The 23646-nt window shown below is 40.4% G+C and overlaps 1 protein-coding gene across 1 annotated transcript in view; it reads right to left on the reverse strand.

Annotated features, from left to right (window-relative positions):
• Positions 1–1302: 1302 nt before the first annotated feature.
• Positions 1303–23646, reverse strand: part of dhx35 (DEAH-box helicase 35) — a 75103-nt gene continuing 52759 nt past the window's right edge. Inside the window, exons 13-22 of the mRNA XM_060836131.1 lie at positions 22850–22974; positions 21486–21540; positions 18700–18795; positions 16503–16597; positions 13851–13928; positions 8778–8907; positions 7014–7095; positions 6413–6484; positions 5937–6048; positions 1303–2181 (exon numbers count right to left, since the gene is read on the reverse strand). Of these exons, the coding sequence (XP_060692114.1) occupies positions 2143–2181; positions 5937–6048; positions 6413–6484; positions 7014–7095; positions 8778–8907; positions 13851–13928; positions 16503–16597; positions 18700–18795; positions 21486–21540; positions 22850–22974 (884 nt within the window). The 3' untranslated portion in view covers positions 1303–2142. The remainder of the gene's footprint in view (positions 2182–5936; positions 6049–6412; positions 6485–7013; positions 7096–8777; positions 8908–13850; positions 13929–16502; positions 16598–18699; positions 18796–21485; positions 21541–22849; positions 22975–23646) is intronic.

Consider the following 23646-nt stretch of genomic DNA (forward strand, 5'->3'; position numbering starts at 1 on the left):
GTTCTCCCCGTGTCTGCGTGGGTTTCCTCCGGGTGCTCCGGTTTCCTCCCACAGTCCAAAGATGTGCAGGTCAGGTAAATTGGCCATGCTAAATTGCCCGTAGTGTTAGGTAAGGGGTATATGTAGGGGTATGGGTGGGTTGTGCTTCGGCGGGTCGGTGTAGACTTGTTGGGCCGAAGGGCCTGTTTCCACACTGTAAGTAATCTAATCTAAAAAAAACTGGTCCGAAGAGAAACTTCAATCAGGCCAGGCGTGCCAAACGCAGTGAGCTTGGTGGAGTGGCTGCCAACAACAAAAAAAACAGGAGAATTTGAACTGGGGCGGTCAAGGGGAAATCCTGGAGCCATTCTTGTCAGAAGCCATGCTCCAATCACCTTGGGTCAAGTGAGTGAATTAAGTTTATATTTAAAGCTCTGTAGGAAAGAGATCGCATTTCGGGGTAATAAGATTGTTGGAAGAATGTCTTAACAGCAGAAATTCCAGTGTTTGAACCGTGTCAGATTCAAGAGCAGGGTGGTTCTTTGCACTAAAATACTCGATCAGCAACTACAGACAAACTTCACAGAACCACAACAAATATAACAGATATAACAGACCGCAACAAATGGACCAGATTTGAGGGAATACTCAGACTCTTCCAGAAACTTTCCCAATATTAGCCTGCAGGGCCTGTCTCCATCCAGTAACTGGAAGCTATCCAATGTGAACAGCAGCAGTTTGTTCTTGAATTTCTGTAACATTCCTTGGCAAAAGGGGAGGCAAACAGTCTAGATTCCTATGAATTCAACCCTATAGCAAATTTCTGGAAATGAGAGAACAAATTTTTGTCTTTAATTAGGTTTTTATGGATATAGGTATTCCGTCTTGTTCAGGATGGGAGGGGAATATCAGTTTTGGATAAATTCAAATTGAACTTTGAATTCTAAAACCACAATCTCAAATGTTTTGTATATAACTGACCCTGTTGTCCTGATTTAACATTTGTCCAAAAATAAGGCAATTTTACTTTTTGTAAAAAGAACCCTTTCAGAACCTCCTAGCACAGTAAAGACAAACAGGTCAAACAAGGAACTGGACTATGATTTAAGGGGAGTTTGTGTGGGAACAGGCCAATATTGGGACACTAGGAAACACCCACACGGGCAGTTCTATTGCCAACCTGACCAAGAATGGAAACTTTTATGGACTTAAAGGAAATGGGCCTTGAACTCCTGGATAGTGTGAGTACACTTAAACAAAAAAGCACTTAATGAATTGTACAGAGGACACAGACCCACTTATGAATTTAAGGCATGGATTTATTTTGCTATATTAAAAAAAAACACTTTAGAAAGGAACACATCATCACCACAAATGCTTACAATGTGAAGGTACCAAGACAGCATACTCATTCACAACTGTTGTTGAAAGCACTATTCTTCATAGAAGAAGGTGAAGATTAAATAATGAACAAGGAAGTATGCATCTATTGTGACTGTTAACACCCACGATCACTCTGGAAGCCCAGATTTCAGCAGCCGAGCATAATTATTCCATAAGAGATATTTTTGTAAGGTACATTGCACTGGAGTCTATAATGTTCTAACCTCCACAACTTGGACACTGATGGCGTCAGTTTGAGACTATGCACATTGTATATTAGATAGGTTAATCTAAAAATGCATGTACAAGTTTATTGTCCTGTTGACTAACTAAGTGTGCACCATGGAAGCTTGGGGACCACATATCAAGAGAATTTACATCCATGCTTCCAGTTAATTTGTATATATCTCACTTTGCTGATACAAGCAGATCTTGGTATTATGATTTAGAACTTAGGCTCAAGTGAGGCAACAGTGCTGAAAACAACCCTCTCTAAACCTGCAGACCCAAGAAAATCAAACAGGACCAACCAGCAAATTAGAGATAGAAGCGTAAATGCAACTGAATGCCTTGCCTTTGGTGGCTCAATTACCAGGGCTCTGTGCCTGCGGACTAGACATCTCAAAATGAATGCCGCTTTGTAATTTTATTCAATAACTAATCTGATGGGGTGAGCTGCGAAATTCATTCACAAACAGATGAAGAAAACAAACTGAATTTGGCTTTGCAAGTAGCTGTTTCACCCATCACTCGCAGGCGTGAGGAGATTTGCATGAACAATCAGGTAACTCGAGCTTTCTTTACTCTCTGAGAAATGGACTGAAACAAACAATAAAAACAGAAGCAAAATTAACAACTAAGACCTACTTCCTGAAAAACAAACTGACTATAACAATAAAAACTCATAGTTATGTTACCACTTTAGAAAACAACAGCAGATCACATTTATATTGTTCTTTTATCATAGCTAAATATCCCAAAATGCTTCACAACAGCATTGTAAAACAAAATCTGACAATGACGACCAAAATCTTGCTCAATGGTTTCAAGCTGCTTGTCATTCAGGGGAGATACTTGATTTGATTTGGTAATATTAGGTGTAAGTGAGGTCTGCAGATGCTGGAGATCAGAGCTGAAAATGTGTTGCTGGAAAAGCGCAGCAGGTCAGGCAGCATCCAAGGACCAGGAGAATCGATGTTTCGGGCATAAGCCCTTCTTTCATTCCTGAAGAAGGGCTTATGCCCGAAACGTCGAATCTCCCATTCCTTGGATGCTGCCTGACCTGCTGCGCTTTTCCAGCAACACATTTTCAGCTAATATTAGGTGTACCAAGATACACTGAACAAATGTTGTCTTACATGCTGTACAGGCAGATTGTACTATACGAGTGCATTAGGGTAACAGCAGAGTGAAAGATACAATCTTACAGCTGCTAAGAAGGTGCAAACAGAGACCAGAATTAATATTTGAGAGGTTTGTTTGTAAGTGTGCTAACAGTGGCGAAGAAGCTGTTCTTGAATCTGTTCATACGTGCATTCAAACTTTGTATCTCCTGTCCCACAGAAGAGGGTGGAAGAGAATATAACCAGGCTGGGAGGGGTCTTTGATTATGTTGGTTGCTTTCCCGAGGCAGCAGAGAATATAGATGAAGTCAATGGATAGATGGCTGGTTTGTGTGATGGACTGGTCTATGTTCACAACTTTCTACTTTCTTGCTGGGTTGGGAAGAGCAAACAGGATGTTTTCTGTGATGCATTCTATGAAAATTTTAAAGAGCTTTTAATGGACATGCTGAATTTCCTTAGCCTTCTGAGGAAGTAGAGGTGCTGCTGTGCTCTCTTGATTGTAGTGTTAACACGGATGGACATCAGATAGATAACAATGTTCCCTCTAAGCTTCACGGCGGTGCACTATCGGTTTCTGCAGATGCCAATTGGCATGCCAATGTCTTGACCTTGATTTCACTGCTGCACGTTGACCTTGGAGGTCGATATAATGGCAGCAAAAATGCCGAGGAACTGAGGTAGGGAGGCTCAGAGCAGACAAAGGATTTCAGAGTTGGAGTGTTGCAAATGGACAGTGCTGTCAGCAGAGGGGAACAAATTAAAATTGAGGAGAACCACTGAGGAGCACAGCCAAGAAGGGATGAGAATGTTAAAATCAAGACATGACTTGACCAAGAGACAATGTAGGTTAACCATGACATGAGTGCTAAGTGAGAGATATTTGACGTGAGCTACAGTACAGGTAACAGTGATTTGCTCAACCTCAAACTTCGGGAGGGTAGAATTTCTGAAAGTGTCGGAATTAATGGGGTTATTGGCCAAAGCTTGGACGATGGTTTCCGCGGCAGATGGGCTGAGACAAGACAACGTTGAACAATATTGCAGAAGTGAAAATCGGTACTCATAGCAGAGGCTCATCTCTATGTCCAATACAGTACAATGTTCCACATCGGTCTGCTTTAGTGGTTGATAGTTACAAGAATCAGGAATGGTGCTGGTAGCTCGACAACACAGATTGCAACAGACTCAAAAGACTTTAGTCTTCCCAATTTTTAATTGGAACAAATGTCTGCTTATCCAGCATTGGATGTTGAATAAGCAGTCTGGGAACTCAGCAATGTTGCAGAAGGCAAGAAAATGGTGATGAGATTGTGCTGGGTGTTGTCAGCGTAGATGTGAAAACTACTGCTTTGCTTGCAGATGATTGTGCCAATGGGTAGCATGCAGATTTAAAATAGGAGGGCACCAAGAATAGGTCCTTGGATTTACAAGGGGTATTGGTATAGCCATTGCAAGCCATCCTCTGTCCATGATGAGATGAATAAGAATGAAACCAGGTGGATGCAGTCCCATCTATTTGGATGACAGTTCTATGGCATCTTGAGATTTCTTGCCCCAATAATAATTCTTCATGCATGAAATGAGTGAGCTACTCAAAAGTGGGAGTTAACACCAGGTCCAAATCTATTGCCACTGACACTCCATGCATTCCCGAGTACAAAATCAAGGATCATTTGCATCATCTTGGTTAAAGGACCCCAAGGCCAACAGTTCACTTCATATATAAAAAAATTTGGGATATCTGAAAAATAATGCAGTTCTTTCTTTGCAACCATGGACTGGGAATCAGACCAGGGCTTGTTGGGGCTGAGTCACTTCATTCCTTTCTCAAATGAGCCCATTCTATCTTTAAACATGAAAACATTCTTTCTCCAATCTGAGTTTAACTTCAGTGTTCTCAGATGGGGCGGCACGGTGGCACAGTGGTTAGCACTGCTGCCTCACAGCGCCAGGGACTTGGGTTCAATTCCCGCCTCAAGGCGACTGACTGTGTGGAGTTTACACGTTCTCCCCGTGTCTGCGTGGGTTTCCTCCGGGTGCTCCGGTTTCCTCCCACAGTCCAAAGATGTGCGGGTCAGGTGAATTGGCCATGCTAAATTGCCCGTAGTGTTAGGTAAGGGGTATATGTAGGGGTATGGGTGGGTTGTGCTTCGGCGGGTCGGTGTGGACTTGTTGGGCCGAAGGGCCTGTTTCCACACTGTAAGTAATCTAATCTAATCTAATCTAATGGGTGCTATATCCAGTTCCGTGCACCTGGCTAAGGCAGGACTCTTACACTAGACGTATGTTCTGCAGGATAGAGCTCAGCTACAATGACCCCATTGGTTCAACAGCCAATCAACACCTATTATCAAGGCTCTTGGAAAAAAGGCCATTTTCAGAAGATACTGGAGATTGTCCAATGCTTTGAATCATAAAATGTTATCATACGGAGATAGGTGAGTGCTGAAGTGACATTTGTAACTTGCTCCCTCTTTTTCTTCCACTTCTTCAGGAGAACAATGGAACAAACCTAACAAGGAAACAGGCCAACACTTTTCTCATAACCATTAAAACTTAATTTTGATCAACTAGCCCCTTTGTAGCAACTTCTGTTTGTGGGGTTTCGCTGTGTGCATGTTGGTTGCTGTGCTTGCCTGAAGGGCAATAGTGACCATACAGCAGAAGTGGTTTATTTAGATACAAGGTGCTTAGGAACTCATGGAGGATGATATATTTATTCCAATTTTGTGCTTCATTATTCCTAGGTTCAGACACAGCATTATAATCTTCTTGGCATCATCATCCTCTCTTCCTAACTGTAACTCCTTGATTGCATTAAGTATTACATTTCATTATTCTGCTCTTGCCAGCCATTTTCAAGTGATGGTTTACCGAGGAATCTCGATTATCCGAAGAAGGAGGGGGGCAGTATTTCATTCGGTCAATCCATTTCCGGATAATCGAATGCTGGATAACATAGTTTAGCTGAACATTGGGACCTTGCGATCTTGCTGGATAATCGGATATTCAGGTAAGCGAATGCTGGATAATCGAGGTTCCTCTGTACACATTAGGGGATAGTTTCAAACGTAAGGACCAGCAGCAGAAGTAGGCAATTCAGCCCTCGAGCCTGTTCTGCCATTGAATACGATCATGATTGATCTCATCTCATGTTGAGCTCCATTTTCCTGTCCACTGTCCATAACCCTTCAACCCAAACATAGCACAACGCAGGTAGATACTTACAGTTCTTCTTCGATAGAAGTGTGGGGCTAACTCTAACAACCATGAAGACTGGATTGCAGTCACATCTCTCATAAAGTACTTGGACGTCTGGATGATCTCGTTATACACAACCCTGGTAACAGACGGAATGTGACAGTGACGGGTTTAGAAACTCACAACTGTTATTTCACAGTTTACACACACAAGTCACCCCTAGTCACACACAAATAAGCATTTAGCAACCGAGATATATTATGAGGTTTGAAATCAGGTGGAAACTGATGCGGAATAATTTTCAAAAGGGAACTGGGTATGTACTCAAAAGGGGAAGAGAAAACTGTATACCAATGGGGAATGGGACAAAGTGGATAGCTTTTAAAGAGCTGGCATCGGAACAGTGGACCGAATGGCCTCCTTCACGCTGTAACAATTCTACACTTCAACACATTACATGCAAGAAAAAAATGATGTGACATTCATCACTGAGTCAAACTTACCATTGCGGTTCCTTCTCTCCATATAACACAGAGGTTGGATGAATATGAAGTTCATAATCATCTCGAATGGTCCTATATATAAATTACATTTTAAAAATATGCTTATACATGCAGTCTGTACTGGAGAATGTCACAGTAAAATGTGTAGGATATGTCAGAGTGCAGTTTCTTTGTAAAAAAAATAATGGGGAGTGTTGTAAAATGGATATCTCATTATCAAATTGTGACAGAGGGTCATAGAAAGAATATTTCTTCTCCCGAGATCTCTCTTTTTTTATTTCCATGGGCGTTGACTCTGCTCATCCAAGTGGTCATTATTTATGTGTGGGTCTTGACAGTAGGTACAGGCAGACTGTTTAATCCCAAGGGTATCAGAGCTCAGCACAAATTAAAGACAGAGCTGTAAGCAGAATGTTTCAAAAGGGGTCTGGAATGGTCCTTGTCAAAGAGAGTGATTACAAAATGTGTGCAATACATCAAACAGGATATGTGTTATATCTAATTCCTTTACAATGATGGATGTTAGATTCAATAAAGAGATTTGTAAGGTCATGAGAAAACAAAAATCAAAAATGTGACGGTAAAACTGTCTCATTGTTACCTGTAGAATCCAGAGTAATGAAACTTTGCAGCATTCGCAAAGAAGCCTGAGACAATACATCGCAGAATAGGATCCGGGTCACCTGTGGAGACAGAGTGTAGAGTTGGTCAGCTCTCATTTCAGGTAGTTGTAAGAGTGACTACTTTTTACCCAGGTTTGGCTAATCTGGGACTGTAGAGTAGGCTGAGATTGGAACTGAGACAGGAGTGGGACTAGAGAATACCAAGGCCTGGCTGGTTCCATGGTGGGGCTACACCATTGTTCTGACATCAGCTTTTAATCACTAATTTCACTGTGGTCACACAACGGAGTCTGGGGAATTACATCTCATAAAAATCTATGTAAACTCCACAAGCGTAATGCCGATTACCATTTCAAGGTTCCATTCATGCATTATATGAACTGAAAATATGCATATCAAACACAAAACATTCACGTGGATGAGACATTTCTCCACTTTCCAGCATCAGATTGTAAGGAGTTAAACAATGAAATGACCAAACAAATAATTCTCTCACAATTCTAATAGGAAATAGCAATAATGAAATAAGCACTAAATCCATTCCCTGCATTTTATGAATCTCTATGTCCATCCATGTGATATTATAACAAACGTTCATGACCTTGAACTGATGAGTTAAACCAGGGAACTTTCAGGTCAGTAGTGCAAGCATTGACTGCACTGCAAACAGACAGAATATTGAGTAAGGCCTGTAATTCACTGCAATCACAGCAAATTATATTTATATAACACTTACAATGTTATAAATGCTCCAAAGCACTTCACAAAGTGTGACACAAAATCACAAGGTTTGCTCAAGGAGGATAGTTTTAAGGAGTGTCTTAAAAGAAGGAAATGAGGTAGAGACTCAGAAAGGTGTCAGAGGGCAGTCAAGATCAGGCAATGGTATTCAAGCACCTCAACCACTGAAGGCATAGCTACCAATGGCAGAGCAGTTAAAATCAGAGATGCTCCAGAGGCCAGAATTAGATGAATGTTAATGTCATGGAGGGTTGTGGGGATGGAAGAAATTAAAAGAGATAGGGATGGGTGAGGCCATGAGGGATCTTTAAAAAAACGACTGGAATTTTATAATCAAGATGTTGTTTGATTGGGAGCAATACAAATCGGCGAGCACATGGGTGACAAGGGAACAGGGGTTGGTGCAAGTTAAGGCAGCAAGTGGCAACACTGGGAACCGAGTTTGGATGACCTCAAATCTACAGAGAGCAGAATGTGGAAAACCAGCCAGGAGTGCATTGGAATAGACAAGTTGAGAGTTAAAAAGAAGGCATGAATGAGTGTTTCAGTGGCAGACAGCAAGCTCCATCTGATAGTCTGGCAGTTGAGATGAAGAGGGGGGGGGCGCGAGGAAGCAGATGGAAGCCGGATTTGACTCCATCAAGAATTTTAAAAATTGCTACCTTGGATTTTTCTTATTAATATTTTGCAGAGTGATATTGATAAGAGCAAAAATTATCTCTGAAAGAGGGATTTCTTGCTAAACTGGGCTAAAGGCGGTCAGTTCCACGAAGTCTGAATAAATAAATTCAGATGCACACACTCCCCACCACCTATCAGCAGTGGGGAACCAAACTCCTGCTGGCAGCAGACATCAGACACTGACATAACCATCATAGAAACATGAGCAGCCACTTTCAGTTGTTATTAACTATTTTCTTTACACAGCTAGGGACAGCACAATAGTTGGCCTTTGATGACTCTGCCCCATATAAGGAATTTCAAATACTCCATGTGGGTACCTTCACTTGACTTCTTCGGCACTCTGAATTTGGACAATAACTTTTTCAGTTGTTCACGTACTGTAGTGGCTCTAATAAGTCCTTTGTAGTTTAAGAAATGCTTCTGGCACCACTGAGAGTTTTTATTGTGCTGCAACAGACAAAGAAAAACATACTGACAGTGTCAACCTCTAATTCATCATTCACGGTCACAGATTGATCCAAAATATTAAAGAACTTAAGAACATAACAACTCAGCATGACCATTTTTCACTGCATCTTGCAAACAGGGAGGCCTAGAGATATTATCACTGTACTGTTAATCTAGAGCCCTGGGGTAGTGGGTTCAAATCCCACCACAATAGATGGTGGAATTTGAATTCTATTAACAAATCATGAATTAAGAGTCCATGAAACAATTGTCGATTGTCAGGATCACTAATGTCCTTTCGGGAAGGGGGCTGCCATTCTTACCCGGTCTGGCTTACATCTGACTCCAGACCACAGCAATTTGGTTAAATCTTAACTGCCCTCTGTGATAGGCAATTAGGGATGGCCAATAAATGCTGCCCTAGCCAGCGATGCCTTCATCCTGTGAATGAATAATAAAAAAAATACTCCTTTACTCTGCAGGACCAAACGTCTCGACATTTTCCTGTTGAGACTTCACCATCTATGTACCACACCCATATCTTCCTCCCAGCTTCCGCAACATGCAGATTGGTTCCAGGGTGTAGAATACAGGAGGGATTTTGCAGGTGGAGAATATAGCACATCCCTTTACAGCAATAATAGTTACTGATTGGGACATCCTCATTAAAATGGGATGCATCACAAATCCGGGAATGATTTTTGTTTACCTGGCATAGCTCTCAGCTCTAATATAAACACTCACAATTGTTTTCTATCCTTCACTCGAAATCAAAACAAATTTACTTAGTTTTGACCGACGTATAATCAAACTGTTATAATGCAAAAAACAACTTTGTAGCATTGCTGAAAAGTAGGACAGATTTTGTCGAAGTTTTTATTTTTCAGTCATGAGGACAACTCAAGGTTTGTGCGAAGATTTGTAGCTCGGGTGCTCGTTGTTGTGGTTCTGTTCGCCGAGCTGGAAGTTTTTGTTGCAAACGTTTCGTCCCCTGGCTAGGAGACATCATCAGTGCTCTGGAGCCTCCTGTGAAGCGCTTCTTGTTACAACAAACAGCCCTACCACAAATTCAACCCAAACTCTGGGTCAGATATGTCGATGACACGTTTGTAATCACCAAAAACACGGAAATAGAAAAAACACACCGGATCATCAACGCCACACTCACAGGAATCCGATTCATGAGAGAAGAAGAAAAGGATAGCCAACTCCCATTCCTAGACGTGATAGTACAGAGAACATCGAACGGAGAATTCACCACAAGGGTACACAGGAAAACAACACACACAGACCAAGTCCTAAACTATGAAAGTAACCACCCCAACACACACAAACGAAGCTGCATCAGGACACTATTCAAAAGAGCTACAACACACTGCAGTACACCAGAACTGCGAAAAGAGGAAGAGGAACACCTATACAAGGTATTCGCCAAAAACGGATACCCGCGCAACTTTATCAACAGATGCCTAAGAGATAGACCACGGAACGAGGACATGCCACAACCAAAAGGACTAGCCACACTACCATACATCAGGAGCGTTTCAGAACTGACAGCCAGACTACTGCGACCCTTAGGACTCATAACGGCACACAAACCAACAGCCTCGCTCAGACAACAACTTACTAGAACAAAGGAGCCAATACCCAACATGAGCAAAACTAATGTAGTTTACAAAATACCATGCAAGGACTGCACAAAACACTATATAGGACAAACAGGAAGACAGCTAACAATCCGCATACATGAACATCAACTAGCCACGAAACGACACGACCAGCTATCCCTAGTAGCCACACACTCAGACAACAAGCAACATGAATTCGACTGGGAAAACATTACTATCATAGGACAAGCCAGACAGAGAACAGCCAGGGAATTCCTAGAGGCATGGCATTCATCCACAAACTCCATCAACAAACACATCGACCTGGACCCAATATACCAACCACTACAGCGGACAGCTGAAATGGACACCCGGAAGCGGCAAGGAAAGACCACTATAAATACCGGAAGAAACATCAAAGAAGCGCTTCGCAGGAGGCTCCAGAGCACTGATGATGTCTCCTAGCCAGGGGATGAAACATTTGCAACAAAAACTTCCAGCTCGGCGAACAGAACCACAACAATGAGGACAACTCACAAAAAAGGTGGGACGAGATTAGGTTGTGATATCTGTTCGGCATGGACGAGTTGGAGTCAAGGGTCTGTTTCCGTGCTGTACATTTCTATGACTCGATCCACAAATACCAAAGTAAAGGATAAACAAAATTTATATTGTATGAAAGGAGAGAGCTAATTGGATTGAGTTGAAACAGGCACAGTGTATGTTCTTTCTGTATGCAAGGACAGAATCCTGCGCATTAATATATGCAGCTTCGAGTATGTACAAGCTTGCCACGCTCAGGACTATTTCAAAAATGTCATCCAATTTTCAGAATCACATCTAATGTTGGGTATTGTGTTGAGTTTTGCAAGCTCAAACTTAGGGGAAAAAACCATTAACAACCAGTTTAGGATTTTTAGTTGGGCTCAGTGTGTACCTTGACGAATCAGAGTGAAACTGTTTGGTTGAAAGTTTAAACAAAACTTGATAGTAAACTGTCAGTCATCATCTGCCTGGTCCTTGTCAACATCTCTATCAATCAGATTTCACTTGCCTGCCAATTAACTCTCTCCTTTACTTTGGCATTTGTTACAATAGTGCAAACTAAAAAGCTTTGACAAAATAGGTCTCTTTTTTCAATATTATAAAATTCTTTCTCTAATTATAACTAGATCAGAGCTAAATTTATTTTGATTAAGAGTGAAGGGTAGATGACATTTGTAAGTGTTTGTATTACAGTTGGAAGCTAATAAGATGAGCAAACATCATTCCTGGATTGGTGATCATCCCATAGAGATCTTATTTCAATTGGGGTTTCCCAATCAAAATTCACCTGCTATCAATTAGAGAATTATTCTGAGAGGAATGCTCTATTATTTTCTTTTTACGTTGGTATTCTTGCATATTGTCTTGATGTGTGCAAGACAAAAACCTTCAACAAAGTGTTCACTTACTCAGCAATACTCAAGTCCTTGAGGTGACAGCCTAGTGATACTATCGCAAGAATGATAATCCAGAAACTCAGGGAATGTTCTGGGGACCTGAGTTCGAGTCCCACCATGGCAGATAGTGGAATTTGAATTCAATAATGATCTGGAATTAAAAGTCTAATGATGATCATTAATCAGTTGTCAATTGTTGGAAGAACCTAAGTGGTTTACTAATGTCCTGTCAGGAAGGAAATCTGCCATCCTCACCTGGTGTGACCTACATGTGACTCCAGACCCATGCAATGTGGTTGACTCTTAACTGCTCTCTGGGATGAGCAATAAAAGACAGCCCAGCTAGTGATGCCCTCATCCCATGACTGAGTTTAGAAAAAAGTCCTGTACTACCAAAGAACTTCTTTAAGTAAGAGATGTAATGACCTAGAACATATTGCCTCCAAGGTTGGTGGAAGTGAAGATGATGAATAACTTCAATAGGAAACTGAATGAGAACTTGAAGGAAATAAATTTACAAGGCTATGGGGATAGAGTGAGGAAATGGGCATCTTTGGATTTTTCTGCAGAAAGCCATCAACTCAATGAACCGAATAATTTCCTTATACTGCTCACTCACAACCTTGTTGATTCAAATACAACAATAAGTTTTATTTCTATAATGTTGATAACACAAAAGGCTTCCCAAGATACTACACAGGAACTTGGTCAAACAAATATTTGATACTGAGCTACAAAGACGATGATAGGTCAATACTTTGGCTGAACAGTTAGGTGTCTAGATTAGAGTGGTGCTGGAAAAGCACAGCAGTTCAGGCAGCATCCTAGGAGGAGGAAAATCAATGTTTCGGGCAAAAGCCCTTCATCAGGAATAGCTCCATTCCTGATGAAGGGCTTTTGCCCGAAACGTCGACTTTCCTGCTCCTCGGATGCTGCCTGACCTGCTGTGCTTTTCTAGCACCACTCTAATCTAGACTCAGGTTTCCAGCATCTGCAGTCCTTGTTTTTACCACCCTGAACAGTTAGGTTGCAAGCAGTTGTTTTCAAGGTGGACAGAAAAGCAAAGAGCAAGAGCTTTCAGGGAGGGGATTCCAGAGCTTATGACACAAGCAGCTGAGGCTTGGTTGCCAACACTTGAACAAAAGACAGAGAGAGAGAGAGAGAGAGAAGAAAGCAACCACTCTGAGCTCTACTTATTGGTAATATTATGAAAATTATCTAATCATTGAAATAAAAAGGCATTGAATTAAAACAGTACTGTAGCATAGCTACCTGCAGAAACCTGTAAATACACAGGCTTGGACCCACTTCATATAAGCAACATGTCTTTGAAGAGCAAGAGATTTTCCCACCCTTTTCCTGAAGGCATTGGCTTCACTACTACATTACAATTCCACAGATACTGATGGAGTAGCCAGACTTTGTTTGTGAACCAAGACTAATTTCTGGCAGGCTATTAAAGCCTGGGGAACATGACTTCAAGTCTGATCTTTACCCCACAGCTCATCCATATGCATGCATATTTCAAAAAGGGTTTTGCTGTACAATAAACAGAAGTTAGGACACTGGTTGTTTTTCTTTTAAACCCTTGCCTAATACAAGAACCCTGGAAGCCTCAGCTGAGATCAGTTAACTCAGCACAGACCTTGAATTAAATCTAAAACATCTTGAAATGCAATGCTTAGTCCAACACCAAGCTTTGCTTTGACTCTCAGGGCAACAGAAGGAGTTATAAATCAATGAATATTTCCAAGAAATCAGTACTTCAGGGCAAAGTTTAATAATGGTAGAATTTTGCACTTTCCTTAAGTATAGGTTATGACCACATTCCATTCTTCTATAAGCTACAAATTATGAAACTATTGCAACCTGGACATGAAAAGCTTATCCAAACCTTAACAAAGGCCTCATAGACGTTCAGCATTGTGAGGTGGTCTCCCTCAGCCACAGCAAACTTCCGGTGCTCTCTTGCCTTGAAAGGAAATTTAAATGGAAAACTCTGAGATACTCACAAAAGCAGTTCATTTAAAAAAAAGTTATATGGCTCAGGTGAAATACAACCAAATAAATGCTTCATATCTCTACCACCACCAGCCCCTTCCCCTCAATATCCCATTCACTCACAGAAAGACTCATTGTCTTCCATTTGCAAGTTCCAGCCACTGATTATTTGAAACTGCCACAATTTCAGATCTTAGACTGTCATACTCTCTTGGACATTTTCCGTGTCATTAGGATTCAGAATCTTTACCAACATCTGATTCATGCAGTTAGATACAGATGAGCCAAGATCTAACTGAGCCATGGAACAGTCTCCTGAAGCAGAATGGCCTACTCTAGGTCCTGTGTTCTGAATGCATTTGCAGCATAAACAACTGCCAGACTTGCAGTAATCTGGTCACTGAATTTCATGGAGGTACTATCAAGTTCAATTCAGAACAGCAGCATTAAATTCTGAAGAGATTTTACATGGTGAAGTAAATACATAATTTGATGCAAATATGAAAGTCAGAAGTCTGAGAAATACTTAACAGAATTAGACATAAAGATACTTTTGTCTGGATTAGAGTGGTGCTGGAAAGGCACAGCAGGTCAGGCAGCATCCAAGGAGCAGGAAAATTGATGTTTCAGGCAAAAGCTCTTCATCAGGAATAGCCCAAAACATCAAATTTTCCTGCTCCTTGGATGCTGCCTGACCTGCTGTGCCTTTCCAGCACCACTCTAATCTAGACTTGGGTTTCCAGCATCTGTAGTCTTCATTTTTACCCATTAAAATACTTCTTGAGAAAGATAAATTAATTATCCATTGAGGGGATGTTTTTGCTTTTGAAAAAAGTCTTTGTTGATGAAGATTATAAGCACTGATTTTAGTAATATACATATTATGTTTAGACAAGTACAGAACTCCAAAAAAAACTTATATTTCTGTAACAAGAAATACCTGATTGTTTGCTAGGATCTACAGAACTGCCCATTCCCAGAGATTCACAGTAAACAAACTCCAGCATTTTCTGTTTGATCTCAGGTTTACAGTATTTTAATTCTGTACAATAAACAATCACCTTGTTCATTACAACAAGCCTCTGCTAATATAGCGACAAGCCCATTAGCAATTTTAAAAAACTAAATCACCTTGACCTAGGAACAAAAGACGATCTCTGCTTCTTTAATTAAAACTGAAACCAAATAAAATTTGTGAAAAGCACAATTCCAGGGAACATCATCAGTTTTTTTTCCTCCCTGCAAAATGGAAATTATAATTTGCTCCTATTTTTGTTTGAAAGCATTTATTTGAGAGAATTCAGGGAAATTTAACATAATAACAATCAGCAGGTAAGGTATCGCACAATTTTAAATTACCTTTTTAATGTAACGAATGGAATAAATGAAAGGTGTGCAGAACTCAGTGGACCAGGTGATTTTTTTTCCCCTCAAGCTCAAGGAGGGTAACTTTCAATCATGTTTCTTAGGTACAGTGGAGAGAATTTATAGTGCTACGAAGTGCACAGAGACCAGTTCACCCTTGTAAAATGAAACCGTGCAAATCCACAGGATGTATCACGTGATGCTGCAATCCTTCAACTGCCTGCTTTCACAACACATTGCTTCAACCTCAGAAACAAATTTACCATGAAATACAGCAAACAGGGATAAAAAAGAACATCTTTTTTAAGCAAGGAGAAAGAAAGCCAAATTAATGGAAATATAAAAATCAGTAAATACAAGGCAGTGAGCTCCAAATGCTATTTCTAAAGCAGATGCACCTCGTGGATTGCAACGTGATTTGAACTTCTTATGTTACATAACAACTTCAGAATAATTTAAAGGGACCCACTGATGTCTCGATTACATTTATCAAATAAGTAGCTGAACTTTGGGGTCCATGAAATCCATTCTGCTGATCCCAATCTGGGATTGAAATAAGAGTGCCATTCATTTGCCCTTGAGGGTGAGGCAAATTGTCCAGTGTGCTGCACAGACATCGGGTGAGGACTGAATCAAACTTGCCTGTGACTTCCTCTACGGTCAAACAAAGTGCAGACAATCACTGCCAAGATAGACACACACGTGCCAGATACGATGTTGCAGGCTAATACATGCAAAACCCTACCCCAGCAAGCACTAAATCCCTTCATGGAAGAGGTGGTGATGGAGAGGATGGCAATTGGCAATTAAAATGAAGTTTAGGTTTATAAAATCATAATTATGAAGTACATATTGTGAGAAATGCAAGAGTTGGTGATCTATGGAAAAATAACAGAGTGTAACTCAATCATTATCACTAAATCATTTGATTTGCGATAAATAAATATCATGCACTTAGAACATTTTATTATACAAGTGCACTTAAATAATACTGCAGCTCTCTCTATGAAGATCCAACACTCATTCCCTTGGAGAAAATCTAGGGGTCCCTAGGCTGGATTACTGCTTGTTACAACGCAGAGGCCAATCTACTTCTGGAGATTCAATTGTGGGGGGAGGGGGGTGGGGAGAGAGAAGGTGGAGAGCAGGACGTGAGACTTTGTAAAACTTCTGAACCTACCGCTGCACTTTTCTGGTTTGGGGGTACCACAAACACATTCTGTATCTGCATCATGGCCGCTATACTCAAAATCTCCTGTGAGCACCCAAAGTTTCCTCAAATTAAAAGAAGAAAAGGAAGAAAAGATTAGTAATTGTCACCCATATTGTGCATCTGTATTAGTCACAGTGTCACAAGTAAATGTGACCATGTCTATTTAAAAAAATACCCTTTTCCAGCACATTCTGATTTCTCTCTACCACACAGCGTACCACTTCCTGGACGAGGTAGCTGTTGGTCAAAATCAGCCTGTTCTGAACACTTCAATAAACTCCTCTTGTATACCCCATGACCACTGGCATACAGGCACTGTAAATAAATCAGTTAGATTCATGCTGATGTTCTTATTAACTTGTACTGTTTTAAATTTACTAAATCCCAAGCAGTACTGATACATTTTTTTCCAAATTAAAAAATACAAGCCTATGTCAAGTGTTATTTCACTCTGCAAGCTTAGCTACTGAACACTATGCTGTGGTAGGAAGTGTTTGATCTTCATATGTCACCTTCCTCAAGCATCCCCTCCCCCCACCACAGTCTCACCAAGAACTCACAAACTGAAGGATGTGTATGTATTCATTTGGGCTGTACAGGTCATCAGGCCTGAAATCCACATGTAATACTAGCTCTGTGCAATATTCCTTTGGCTAGACATGCTAAGAAAAGTATCAACCGTGTATTTTCAAATAATCACGTGCTCTCCATTATGTTTTTGGAAATGGATCTGGAGATAAGCAATCCTTGTGGTAGGACACCCCTGCACTGTTCTTATTAACACATAAGAACACTGTTATTAAGATCACATGCTATTAAGAACATTTATGAAGAATTTACAGCGCAGAAACAGGACTGTCGGTCCAGTTGGCTTGTGCTAACATTTATGCTCATGAGCCTTCATTCATCTGCTTCATTTTTCTTGGTCAGCATAATCTTCTATTTGTTTGCCCTTCGTGTACTTAGCTAGCTTTTCCTTAAATGCACGTGTTCGCTCAAATACTCAATGCAGTAGGAAGATTCACACTCTACTCCCTCTTTGCCTGAAGAGGTTCCTCCTGTCAAGCAACCGGAGATGTTTTGCTATGTCAAAGGTGCTATATAAATGAAGATTGTTGCTGAATTCCTTTATCCATCACCACCCTATATTTAGAGTCCCCAGTTCTGATCTCCTGAAAAATTAGAGAAATCTCTTCTGGGTTTATCCTATCAAGCCCCTTCATAATCTCAAAGCCCCCTATTTGGTCTGTCTCCTCTCTTCAGTAGGTTACAGATTCAGTGTCAGGTTTGGTAGACTGTACAGATGTCTTCCCTATTGAGAGATAGTGTCTCTCCTGGTGCGAGCAGGTTATATTACAGAGCATATGGAAAAAGGACAAATCAGAGGATGCATCCACAACTTGCAGTGTCAGGTTCAGAGTGACTCCATTCAACTTTCCATCAGTTCTACAATGGCTGACCTGATCCCTATCATTTCCTTGCCCAATGTTTTAGGTTAAAATGTGTCCCATATTGTCTGCATTTGTGCAATTAACTATTTTCACAAAGGTTGATTTTCTCTTTCTCTTCCTCCAGATCGGCTGATCAATAGTGCGATGGATTGTTTCAGCACTGGAGGAGGCCATTTGGCCCATCAGGTTCATGCAGGTCTCTACAAGAGAACCACAGCTTGTACCACTTCCACTTTTTCTTTCCCCAGTAGCCCTGTAATGTTTCTTCTATTCAAATAGCTCAGCATTTCTCTTTCAAAAGTCATAATTGAATTAGGTTACACCACACACACTCACTTGTATTATTTCTTAAATAATCTACCTCAACTGCCCCTTCTGAAGTGACACAAAACAGGTCAATCATGATGGGGCTTCTCTCTGAGACAGAGAAAATCAGTTCTTCCAGAAAGGTTGTTTTACCAAGTAAAGTGCCCCAAAGCACTTCCCAGGAGCACTGTTGCACAACACTTGATGCTAAGATACACTAAAGTGGCTTCATGTCAGTTAACCAAAAAATTAGTAAAAGACATAGTTTTACAAGGAATGCTTGAAAGGAGGAGAGAAAGATAAAAAGAAAGATAGTTGGTTTAAGAAGGGAATTCCAGAGTTTCAGGCTGAACTCAAGCAGGGCTATCAATTCCAGTACACTTTGCTATTCTGTTTCTAATGCTTACCTGATTCCAACAGCATTTTAGCAAACATGGGATTCAGTGGAAATTCAGCCATGCGGAGGCCGAGAGGGTCTGTAAGGAAGCACTGATCGTTCAAACCTGAATGTGGCACACAAAACAAATTTTACATTTAATAATGTGATTTACCTGCAGATAAACACATCTAAGGCAGTGTGACTATCACTCTCTCTAATAATTCATGTTTGCAAACTTAAAAAAATCTAACGTTGAAACTAAAAGTAGACCCAGCATTTCCTTGCAAGCTTGTAAGCAAAAAAGATGTCAGTCATCTTCAGAGACTCTCTCATTTTACAGTACCCTTCACTTCTGGATGCTAGGTTCAATCAAGTCCAGATTGAATGGAAATATTTTACTTTAAAATTCACAAATTAAATGAATTGAGGGCAATCTCAGGAATTGCTTCTCTGATGGACGGCATCATTGGGAGTTAATTCGATATTGAGGGACTGAGAAGTGAATCCTTGCCACTGTATTCCAGTTTGCAGAATAATCCTACAGCTCCCTTTCCTTCACAGTATGGGACATACACAAAGGGATTAGTACTGGGACCTTTGCTGTTTATTGTTCATAAAGTGACTGGATGCATAGTATGGTTGTCAAATTTGTTGACAACACAAACAATAACAGAGAAGTGAGTTATGAAGGATACACATGGAGGTTATGAAAAGATATTGATAGATTAAATGAGTGATAAAAGATGTATCAAATGGAGTACAATATGGGAAAATGTGAAGTTGTCCATTTTATAAGGAAGAAAAAAATTACCTAAATGATGAGAGATTGCAGAGTTCTGAGATGCAAAGGGATTCCTCGTGCATGAATTGGGAAAAATTAGTATGCAGGTCTAGCACATAACTAGGAAAGCCAGTAGAATGACATTATTTATCATGAAAGGAACTGAATACAAAAGTAGGGAGGCTATGCTTCAATTATACAGCACATTGTTGATACTGCATCTAAAGTAATGTGCATTGTATTAGTCATTGCAATTTTTGAGAAGATTTGGTAACTCAGGTTGAGGTTCAGGTTGTAAGTTTGTTTGCTAAGCTGGAAGGTTTGTTTTCAGACATTTCATCACCATACTAGGTAACATCATCAGTGAAACTCCGGTGAAGCGCCGGTGTTATGTCCCACTTTCTATTTATGTGTTTCGATCTCTTACAGTCGATCTCATCAGAAAAAGAACCGGAAATATCGTCCACCTTAGGAGACCAAGACACATAAATAGAAAGCGGACATAACACCAGCGCTTCACCAGAGGCTCACTGATGATGTTATCTTGCATGGTGATGAAACGTCTGAAAACAAACCTTGCAGCTCAGCAAGCAAACTTACAACTATAGTATTGGTCACCTGATTTAAGGAAGGATCTATGTGAATTGGAAGCTGTTCAGAAAACATTTATCTGGAACGGCTCAGTTGTCTTATGAGTAAAGGCGGGACAGGCTAGGCTTGTGTCTGCTGGAGTTTAGAAAAGGTGACCTGAATGAAAGATATGAAATCCTGGGCGGTCTTGACGAGTGAATGTGGAAAGACTGTTTCCTTTTGTCCAGGAAATTAGAACTAGGGAGTTGCATATTTAAAAAAAAGATTAGGTGAATTATTTTCTCTCAGAGGGCTGAGTGTCTTTGGAACCCTATCCCGGAAAAGGTAGTAGAAGCAGAATCCCTGCATATTTTTAAGACAAAGGCAGATAGATTCTTGTTAAGCAAGTGATTGAAATATCATCAGGGCTAGCAGGGAGTGTGGATTTGAGGTTACAATCAGATCAACCACGATTTGCCTGAAGATCTTCTTCTGCTCCTGATGTTGTATGTCTATCTGTTCAAGTTCACAATATAAGGCAATGGTTTACTCAATATTAATCTGATTTTAAAACTTAAAAATAACTACCAACATCATTTTCCTCGTCAAATCAACAAAGGAAAATAGCTGTTTCTCCTGATCTATTACTCAAGATAATGTTGATCTTTAAACAATGATTATTCACTTGATGAAATGTGATAACAGTGGCAGGGACATATCTCAGTGTCCCTGCTGATTTCAGATATGTTTAATGAGCAGGGCCTGGAAGCCTGCTCTAAGTCAACAGTTGGAAGAATTTTGGTCCCAGAACTTTGCAGCAACTAGAATACAAAGAATGTTGGCCCTGCCCTCCCAAAACCATTTCGTGCCTTCCCCCACCCCCCTTTCCTCCCAATTCCACATTTTGTACCTTGCCCCACCCCCTCCCAATTCCACATTTTGTACCTTGCCCCACCCCCACATCAATCAACGAGCGCCTTTGGAATTTAATGAATGGCTTGATTCACAGATCATAGCCAAATATTTTAATTACCTACAGGGCAGATTCAGATATCAAGGATTTGCAGAACTGTCAAAGTATCTCCTTACCCTTGGGTTGTGAATATTAGTCAAGCTCTAATGGTAAACATTGCAGCCACCAATAACAGAGCTTAGCCAAGTCTAAGTATTATGACTGGAAACCAATGGATAATGGAATGATAACAAAATGTCTTTGTATCATTGCAGCCTCCACCTGTTCTTATGAGTCTGCAAATGTGAGTTAATAAATGACCATCAGATAACACATGAGAACAAGACTTAGTTCTCATTGGCAGATAGCAGATGCCAGAATTTAATTACCAAAACAAAAGCAAGTGCTTGAATTCTACATTGGGTACATGTCCCACCTTTAGAAAATGGTTATCTTTTGAAACATCATTTACAGGGAACATGAATTTCGAGAAACAAAAACTTATGCTTACCTCCTAGTGCATAAAGGAGTTCCAATGCCTGGACCATTGACTGGGCCGGTGGAGGCTGTGAACAGTACAAAGAATATGGTATGCATGAGTTTGACTTGTAACATGGCTATCACAACCCCATAGTTCATATATCATTCCCATACTCAAGGTCTATTGTAAAAGGTAGAACAAGTTTCAAACATCTGCAGACAATAAAAGTCTTTTTTTGCGTGTTGCACCTTCCTCCAATACTAATGTCCCACTGAACCACAATATGTTCCACTCTTTGCATTGTAACATCGCCTGATATGCCCCAACTGTCTCATTATATCACTTGTCTCAGTAACTTCTTGATATGCTCCACCTCTCTCACTGTAATATTGTGATATGCGCTAAACTTTCACTATAAAATTCTACAAAATGCCTGACATATTTACTCAAATATGCTCCATCTCTTTCCCTGATATATCAATCAGCTCTTTTCAACACTCTGGTGTGTCCCATTTCTCTTTATGATCTGGCCTACACCCTCACTACAGTGCATTCTGATATGTTCCACACCCTTAGTAAAACATTCTAGTGTATGTGCTTCACACTTTTAATTATACGACTCAATGATTATCGTTGCTGGCTGAGATTTCAGGGTCATTTTCAGCGCAATGTAATTGTGCTGAAGTGGCTGCTGTGTCTCGCTTAAATAGAAAACATTTACTAGGTCAGGCAGCATCTCTGAAGATAGAAACAGAATGTAACTGAGCATTTTTCAACATTTAGCTCTTTCCTTCTCTACAGACACTACCCAGTCTGCTAAATGTTTTCCAGCACTTTTCTGTGATGACTGACATGCTTTGCATGAAAATTATTTTATGGGTTACATAACACAGTTGTTAACGCAGAGCAATTCAAACTCCTCAGAATGCAAGATGTCAGCTAGGCATACATAACTATGCAGCCAAAGCACTTTATTCAGATGCTCCCTAGCCCTCCAGCACTGCAAGATGTCAACACATAGTTGTGGCAGTCGGAACCGAAGAGAAGGTTCTTCCAATGCTGAAACAATCAATCACTTTATTGCAGATTTCTTGTGTTTTTTTATATCATTTTCAATTAATTTAAGAATGCGAAAAGGGAGCCAGGCGCCATGTTGGAAGGGGAGCAGTTATTCCTTCAAACATTTCTTGATTCTAAGAATCTCTGTCACAACTATTTGCTATCGGTGACTAGAAATAACAAACTGCTCTTGGCCTAGTTTTGTGAGCTGTGAGAAATTCCTATCAAAATACTTAATCCACAAGCTTCACATTTCACTTCTGCAGGCTTCATGCACTGGATTACATTCACTTGATAATAAATAGACATTAGCTAAACATGCAGTAATTACTTACAGACAGAAAATGGAATCTCAGCACATTGTCAATGCCCAGTGCTTTTAGCTGGAGTACGACTGGAGCAAGGTTACTGCGCTGCATCTCTGGCACTGTGGATTCAGGCAGCTTCTCAAAAGTTTCCTCTGAAGTAGCACAGGGAGAGAATGAAAGCTCAAGTGACCTTCAGAAGCGTGCACACCAATCTGCCCAAATTGCACAGTGAAACCTCAAAAAGCTAAATTAGAATTTTACATTTCTAGTCTACGGCCAGCTCCGTAACAAGGGGGTGCTGTTTCACATATTCTGATCCTCAATGCTTGTTTCAGATATAGAGTAATTAAACTGGGATATGACAAAGTAAGCCACCAATTTCAACAGCTTAATATACTTTCCATCAATCTAGGTGCAATTAAGTGATAGTTAACTCTGCATTTGAATGGCTGCACACAAAAACCATTTTTCCAGATAAATTAGATTGACAATCTCTATTTTGCTGTGGGGGTTCCTTTCATGCTTTAGGTTGGCATAGTGTCAGTACATGAACTCATTCAGCATTCATTGATATTTCTTCACATACTGACATGAGTGGTATCAGTTTAAAATAAATAGATTATCACATTTATTGAAAAAGCAACAGAAAAAAATAGAGAACAAAGAACATAGAACAATACAGCACAGAACAGGCCCTTCGGCCCTCGACGTTGCGCCAAGCTGTGAACTATTCTAAGCTCATCCCCCTACACAATCCCATCATCATCTATGTGCTTATCCAAGGATTGTTTAAATCTCCTTAATGTGGCTGAGTTAACTACACT

This window comes from Hemiscyllium ocellatum, chromosome 15, assembly GCF_020745735.1.
Source record: "Hemiscyllium ocellatum isolate sHemOce1 chromosome 15, sHemOce1.pat.X.cur, whole genome shotgun sequence".
Classification (NCBI taxonomy): Eukaryota; Metazoa; Chordata; class Chondrichthyes; order Orectolobiformes; family Hemiscylliidae; genus Hemiscyllium; species Hemiscyllium ocellatum.